This window comes from Notolepis coatsorum (assembly GCF_963971535.1).
Source record: "Notolepis coatsorum genome assembly, contig: SCAFFOLD_4258, whole genome shotgun sequence".
Lineage (NCBI taxonomy): Eukaryota > Metazoa > Chordata > Actinopteri > Aulopiformes > Paralepididae > Notolepis > Notolepis coatsorum.
Genome location: NW_028169519.1, coordinates 2,796 through 11,022, shown reverse-complemented (window position 1 = coordinate 11,022; position 8,227 = coordinate 2,796). Strand labels below are relative to the sequence as shown.

The 8,227-nt window shown below is 50.3% G+C and overlaps 1 protein-coding gene across 1 annotated transcript; it reads left to right on the top strand.

The window, feature by feature from the left end:
• Nucleotides 1-299: 299 nt before the first annotated feature.
• Nucleotides 300-6,839, top strand: LOC311248713 (ADAMTS-like protein 1; the record flags this gene model as incomplete). The annotated part of the gene is made up of 3 exons (XM_084339549.1): nucleotides 300-1,428; nucleotides 2,767-2,894; nucleotides 6,728-6,839. Coding segments are annotated over 3 exons (1,369 nt in total), but the record flags the coding sequence as incomplete, so codon positions are not given.
• Between the last annotated feature and the right edge of the window lie 1,388 nt (nucleotides 6,840-8,227).

Below are 8,227 nucleotides of genomic sequence, written 5' to 3'. Positions count from 1 at the left end.
CCTCCCGGTCTCTAGTCAAACTCCTAATGCAGGTCACGCCTCCCGGTCTCTAGTCCAACTCCTAATGCAGGTCACGCCTCCCGGTCTCTAGTCCAACTCCTAATGCAGGTCACGGTACAGCCTCCTGGTCCAACGTGCTAATATAGATGTCATATTGTTGTATTGAACGGTAATTCACTTGATCACACAGGTCTAAGTTTTCTGCTGTTGGCATTTATAACAAGAGGGAACTGCATTTAGGCAAAGAGCAGTAATGACGCTGGTAACCTTTTCCTACGATCCATAATTTCTCATTATAGAGACCATCAAAACGGAGGTGGTCAAGTCGGACCCTGCCATCCTGGCCCAGAGGAAGGTGTATATCCAGTGGAAGAAGGGTAAGAAGCTGCAGCTGGTGGTGGGGGGCTACGCCTACCTGCTCCCCTGGACGTCCGTGGTCCTCCGCTGCCCGACCCGCCGCTTCCGCAGGGGCCAGATCCAGTGGCTGAAGGAGGGGCGGCCCCTGGTTGGCCTGCCGGCCCACCTCTCCGTCACGTCGCTGGGCTACGTCAAGATCCAGCAGCTCCGCTCGTCCGACGCCGGCGTCTACACGTGCGTCGCCGGCCAGACCCGGGAGAACTTCGTCCTGAAGATCATCGGCAGCAAGCGGAAGCTCTCCGCGCCGGAGGGGGCCGAGTCGTGGCTCTTCTTCCCGGAGGACGGAGCGCCACAGAAGGCCGGGGGCGCCACGGGGGCCTCCTCCTCCTCCTCCGCGGTGGGCGACGGCGGGTCCCGGCGGCTGAGTCTCTTCCTCAACCGGTACGACGGCGTCGTCCAGCGGCTGCTCGACCTTAAGGGCTCCTCCGTGGGAGACGACGACCGGGGCGCCGCCGCCGCGCCGCAGTCCACCGGCGACAAGAACAGGTCCACCCTGGAGGACGAGGAGGGGGCCGCCGCCTCCGATCTCTCCTCCAGCCCCCTGATGCTCGTCGCCGAGACCCACCGGCTGGACGAGCTCAACCGCGACCTCTCGGAGGGAGGAGGAGGGGGTGGCCGGCGACGGGGGGGGGAGCTGCTTCTCGTCGCCCAGCTGCTCGGCGAACTCACCCACGCGACCCAAGGCGACACCAACGAGTCCACCCTCCACCCTCCGGGGAAGCCGGAGACCTCCACCCAGGGCCCCACGCTCCTCCTCCACAAGCCCGACGTCAAAGCCCACGCGGCGGCCCCAAGGCCGAAGGGCCCCGTCATCATCGTCCGGAGGCCCGGCAAGGTGGGCGAGTCGGCGGCGGCGGTCCCCTCCTCGGAGCTGGTGGTCCATGTGGGCGGGGCGGTGCTGCTGCCCCAGAGACAGCTGGCCAGCCTGGAGCTGAGGTGCGAGGCGCTGGGGTCCCCGGAGCCCAGCATCACGTGGACCAGGGACGGGAGAGAGCTGCACTACAACGCCAGGTAAGGACAATGAGCAAAGCTGTGTGTGTGTTTGTGTTTTCTTGTTTTAAAAAAAAAAATAAAAAATTAAGTTCGTCTCTTGACAGGTACTGTGGCTTTTGCCCGACACTGACGTAGCTGTTAGGATTGCCCCCATCAACTTTAACTGTTTGTTTAATAGCTGATCCCGAATTTCCCCCAAGGGGATCAATAAAGGAATATCTTATCTTATCTTATTTTATCATATTTTATCTTATCTTATCTTATCTTATCTTATCTTATCTTATCTTATCAAATCAAATCAAATCAAATCTAATCTAATCAAATTAATTTGTAAGGCCCGACAACACACGTTAATGTCCCCATGGGCCGGACATGTCTTCTTTAAAGCGGAACTATCTTATAAATGGCCTTTTTCAGTGTTTCCTAGCTATGTGGACTTATATTAATAGGATATGTCTCTAATTCTCATAATGGCGCATTCTTCCAATTCTCCTCTCACAATATTCACCCTCACTGAACTGAGTCATCTGAAAATGTGCATATCTGTGATGTCAGAGATTTCTCAGCTGCATAATAATGTGGCAGTTGGTACCAGGCCACACAGTGGTTGGAGCCCAGCCTCAAACCGGCTTAAGATCTTGAGGTAGAAAAATGCTGTTTTTGAGTACTTGATTAGAAATACAAAACAAGGAATAAAAAAAAATAGGTGTTCCATAGACTCACAGGAATTGCGTAAAAGTGCCCAAATAGTGAAAGAAATAGTAAAATAGTCCCCCTTTAATCAAGTCAAGAAGAAGCATCACAATAAATCAAGAACAAAACAAGGACACCATTAAGGTCAAAATCTTTTTTTTAAATAAATGCTAAATAAATAAATGCACTAAACTCACTAAAACCTAGCAATAGGAAAAAATGCACCACAGGCAATGTGGAGGAGAGAAACCTTAGAAGGGCCGTTCAAGGGGGGATCTCCCTTCTTAGATGTCGGTGATAGTAGTGTTGCAGTAAAAACGGGCGAACAGTTGGTAAGTATGTACACATACGTGTAGTGAAACACAGATGAGTGCAACTGAACATTTTGAAAAATTTAAGATAGAGCTGATAGCGGATCTATCTGATCTGATCTTATCTTATCTTATCTTATCTGATCTGATCTTATCTGATCTGATCTGATCTGATCTGATCTTATTGTATTTGGGCTCAGAGGCACTAGTCTGTAATAAATACCAGCATGGTCTGGGGGGGGAAAGAACTGCTCTGGGTTCAGCGTCTTGTCTAGGCTGTACACCATGAGTACCTGCGTGGTCTGTGGAACAACTGTCCCGGGATCAGTGGTCGTTGTGTTGTGTTGTGCAGAGTAGCGCTGCGGCCGGACGGCTCGTTGAGGATCCGCTCTCCAGACCAGGCAGACCAGGGCCTCTACACCTGCACCGCCAGGAACCGCCTGGGCTCCACCTCGCTGGCCTCACGCCTGCAGGTCACAGGTCAGAGACACACACGGTTCTTTTAGAGTTCTGAGCGGGAAGGTTAACCCGTTCACTACCACACTAAAGACGGTTAACCCTTGCACTACTACACTGTATAAGTTAACCCTTTCACTACCACACTATATAAGGTTAACCCTTTCACTACCACACTACAGAAGGTTAACGCTTTCACTACCACATTATATAAGGTTAACCCTTTCACTACCACACTACAGCAGGTTAACGCTTTCACTACCACATTATATAAGGTTAACCCTTTCGCTAACACACTACAGAAGGTGAACCCTTTCACTACCACACTACAGAAGGTTAACCCTTTCACTACCACACTACAGAAGGTGAACCCTTTCACTACCACACTATATAAGGTTAACCCCTTCACTACCACACTACATAAGGTTAACCCTTTCACTACCACACTACAGAAGGTTAAGCATTTCACTACCACACTACAGAAGGTTAACCCTTTCACTACCACACTACATAAGGTTAACCCTTTCACTACCACACTACAGCAGGTTAAGCATTTCACTACCACACTATAGAAGGTTAACCCTTTCACTACCACAATACAGAAGGTTAACCCTTTCGCTACCACACTACATAAGGTTAACCCTTTCACTACCACACTACATAAGGTTAACCCTTTCACTACCACACTACAGAAGGTTAACATTTCACTACCACACTATATAAGGTTAACCCTTTCACTACCACACTATATAAGGTTAACCCTTTCACTACCACACTACAGATGGTTAACACTTTCACTACCACACTACAGACGGTTAACCCTTTCAATACCACACTATAGAAGTTTAACCTTTCACTATGTCAGGTTCACTATTGAACGTCCTACAGTAAACTCTGAGCTGAGTTAAGCGGTGGGGAATGTCTCCTTCTCCTTCTCCTCTTCCGCCTCCACCTCCTTCTCCACCTCCTCCACCTCCTTCTCATCTTCCTCCTCTTCCTCCACCTCATCCACCTCCACCACTTCCTCCTCCTCCACCTCTTCCTCCTCCTTCTCCTCTTCCTCCTCCACCTCCTCCTCTTCCTACACCTCCTCCACCTTCATTCCTTCTCCTCATCCTCTTCTTTTTCCACCTCCTCTTCCTCCTCCACCTCTTCCTCCTCCTTCTCCTTTTTCTCCTCTTCTTTCTCCACCTCCTCCACTTCCCCCTCCTCTTCCTCCTCCTACTGCGCTGTCCCTTCTACATCCTCGGATCGGGATCGTGATTAGTCGCAACCTCTCTGCGCTGCCAACAAAGCTCCGCCGTCGTCAATTTCCTGACGCTCCAGAACTTTCCCTTCCCCATACGACAACAATTAGAGGCTCCAGGCAGCGATTCAAAGCTGCTCGCCTGATCTAACCGGAGGAGGGGAGGAGGGGGCTGAAGAGTTTTGAGAATGGTCCAAATGGCATCTTCCTTCTCAAGTCATGTCTAGAGGAGGAGGCCACGGGTAATGGCTGCACGTCCCACACATCGCTGCTCTTAAGGATACGGGTGTGAACCTGAGCAGGAGAGCTTCCAGTGAACTCAGTTACAAGTACAATGACTCCCCCTCAAGGGGAAATAGACTTCACACAGAGATAAACTGATGTACTGATACCAGGCCAAAACCAAGTCAGAACCAGGCCAATACAAGGCCAATACAAGGCCAATACAAGGCCAATACCAGGTCAGAACCAGGCCAATACCAGGCCAAAACCAGGTCAGAACCAGGCCAATACCAGGTCAGAACCAGGCCAATACCAGGCCAAAACCAGGTCAGAACCAGGCCAATACAAGGCCAATACCAGGTCAGAACCAGGCCAATACCAGGTCAGAACCAGGCCAATACAAGGCCAAAACCAGGCCAATACAAGGCCAATACCAGGCCAATACAAGGCCAATACCAGGTCAGAACCAGGCCAATACAAGGCCAATACCAGGTCAGAACCAGGCCAATACCAGGCCAATACCAGGTCAGAACCAGGCCAATACCAGGCCAATACCAGGTCAGAACCAGGCCAATACAAGGCCAATACCAGGTCAGAACCAGGCCAATACAAGGCCAATACCAGGTCAGAACCAGGCCAATACAAGGCCAATACCAGGTCAGAACCAGGCCAATACCAGGCCAAAACCAGGTCAGAACCAGGCCAATACCAGGCCAATACCAGGTCAGAACCAGGCCAATACAAGGCCAAAACCAGGCCAATACAAGGCCAATACCAGGTCAGAATCAGGCCAATACAAGGCCAATACCAGGTCAGAACCAGGCCAACACCAGGCCAATACCAGGCCAATACCAGGCCAACACCAGGCCAACACCAGGCCAATACCAGGCCAATACCAGGTCAGAACCAGGCCAATACAAGGCCAATACCAGGTCAGAACCAGGCCAAAACCAGGCCAATACCAGGTCAGAACCAGGCCAATACAAGGCCAATACCAGGTCAGAACCAGGCCAATACCAGGCCAAAACCAGACCAATACAAGGCCAAAACCAGGCCAATACAAGGCCAAAACCAGGTCAGAACCAGGCCAATACCAGGTCAATACAAGGCCAAAACCAGGCCAATACAAGGCCAATACCAGGTCAGAACCAGGCCAATACAAGGCCAATACCAGGTCAGAACCAGGCCAATACAAGGCCAATACCAGGCCAATACAAGGCCAATACCAGGTCAGAACCAGGCCAATACAAGGCCAATACCAGGTCAGAACCAGGCCAACACCAGGCCAATACCAGGCCAATACCAGGTCAATACCAGGCCAATACCAGGCCAATACCAGGTCAATACCAGGCCAACACCAGGCCAATACCAGGCCAACACCAGGCCAATACCAGGCCAATACCAGGTCAGAACCAGGCCAACACCAGGCCAATACCAGGCCAATACCAGGTCAATACCAGGTCAATACCAGGCCAACACCAGGCCAACACCAGGCCAATACCAGGCCAATACCAGGCCAACACCAGGCCAATACCAGGCCAATACCAGGTCAATACCAGGCCAACACCAGGCCAATACCAGGCCAACACCAGGCCAATACCAGGCCAATACCAGGTCAGAACCAGGCCAATACCAGGCCAATACCAGGCCAACACCACGCCAATACCAGGCCAATACCAGGTCAGAACCAGGCCAATACCAGGTCAAAACCAGGCCAACACCAGGCCAATACCAGGCCAATACCAGGTCAGAACCAGGCCAATACCAGGCCAACACCAGGCCAATACCAGGTCAGAACCAGGCCAATACAAGGCCAATACCAGGTCAGAACCAGGCCAAAACCAGGCCAAAACCAGGCCAAAACCAGACCAATACAAGGCCAAAACCAGGCCAATACAAGGCCAAAACCAGGTCAGAACCAGGCCAATACCAGGTCAATACAAGGCCAAAACCAGGCCAATACAAGGCCAATACCAGGTCAGAACCAGGCCAATACAAGGCCAATACCAGGTCAGAACCAGGCCAATACCAGGCCAATACCAGGCCAACACCAGGCCAATACCAGGCCAATACCAGGTCAATACCAGGCCAACACCAGGCCAATACCAGGCCAATACCAGGCCAATACCAGGTCAAAACCAGGCCAACACCAGGCCAATACCAGGCCAATACCAGGCCAACACCAGGCCAATACCAGGCCAATACCAGGCCACATCCAGGCCAATAGCAGGGCCTGGAACTGATTGTTTCTGAAGGTTCAAATGAGAACCCTTGGATGTTACAAAAGATGTACTTTAAACAATGATACTCTTAATTAACAGTGATATCTAGTTTCTCATAGCTACACAAAAGAACTACACTTCCTACAGTCTGTGTTTTGTGTTTTCAGGTGACAAAGGAAAGAGCTGTCTCCAGGGTAACGGCTCCGTTTGTCCGGAGAGGAGTGACAACAACAGCCAATCACCACCAGAGTCATGCCGTGGACAAGCCTGCCCCCTCAGGTGACTCGCTGCTACTGCATGTCCATACTGACATACCAAAGACAGAGATGTTATTGTGGCTGAGTTTGGTGTGAATCCGACGACACCACAATGTTTCATTTCATTTCAAACCTTTATTTAAACTCGAAAGGCAACTGAGGTTTCCCTCAGTTTACGGTCATGTCGAGTGTACGTACAGAACTAAGCAAAACTATTATAAAAAAACATATGAAATCACACAGCACATCAAATCATAATAAGACGAGGCAAAAAGCAAGGATAACAAATTAACTAGACTTCACATTAGGGATAAACTGATACCTGGCCAAAACCAGGCCAAAACCAGGCCAATACCAGGCCAATACCAGGCCAATACCAGGCCAAAACTAGGTCAGAACCAGGCCAAAACCAGGCCAATACCAGGCCAATACCAGGCCAATACCTGGCCAAAACCAGGTCAGAACCAGGCCAATACCAGGCCAATACCAGGCCAATACCAGGCCAATACCAGGCCAAAACCAGGTCAGAACCAGGCCAATACCAGGTCAATACCAGGCCAAAACCAGGTCAGAACCAGGCCAATACCAGGCCAATACCAGGTCAATAGCAGGCCAATAGCAGGCCAATACCAGGCCAAAACCAGGTCAGAACCAGGCCAATACCAGGCCGATACCAGGTCAATACCAGGTCAATAGCAGGCCAATAGCAGGCCAAAACCAGGTCAGAACCAGGCCAATACCAGGCCGATACCAGGTCAGAACCAGGCCAATACCAGGCCGATACCAGGTCAATACCAGGCCAATACCAGGTCAGAACCAGGCCGATACCAGGTCAGAACCAGGTCAATACCAGGTCAATACCAGGTCAGAACCAGGCCAATACCAGGTCTGAACCAGGTCAATACCAGGTCAATACCAGGTCAATAGCAGGCCAATAGCAGGTCAGAACCAGGCCGATACCAGGCCAATACAATTCTTAGAAAGTGTTCTATTTAGAATTTAGAATGTGTGTACGCACAGAAATATTGGGATTTATCAACCGTGCGTACACGGGTCCTACGCACACTCCGTGTTGATAAATACCTCTTTGTTCTACCGTCAATGCTCGTGCATGATTATCCATATATGGTAATGAAACACCCCCCATGGGATGTGAAATAAGTCAAGTAAGTCAAGTCAAGAGTTTTAATTGTCACGGCATACAGGTATACAATGAAATGCGGCTGGTCTTGCCCGCGACGATGTGCAATACAGTGGTACAACATATAATAGAATCCAATAAAAATACAGTGGTACAACATATAATAGAATCCAATAAAAATACAGTGGTACAACATATAATAGAATCCAATAAAAACAACAGTGCAATAAACAGGTACATGGTGTGCCATCTCGGTATCTGTACATAGT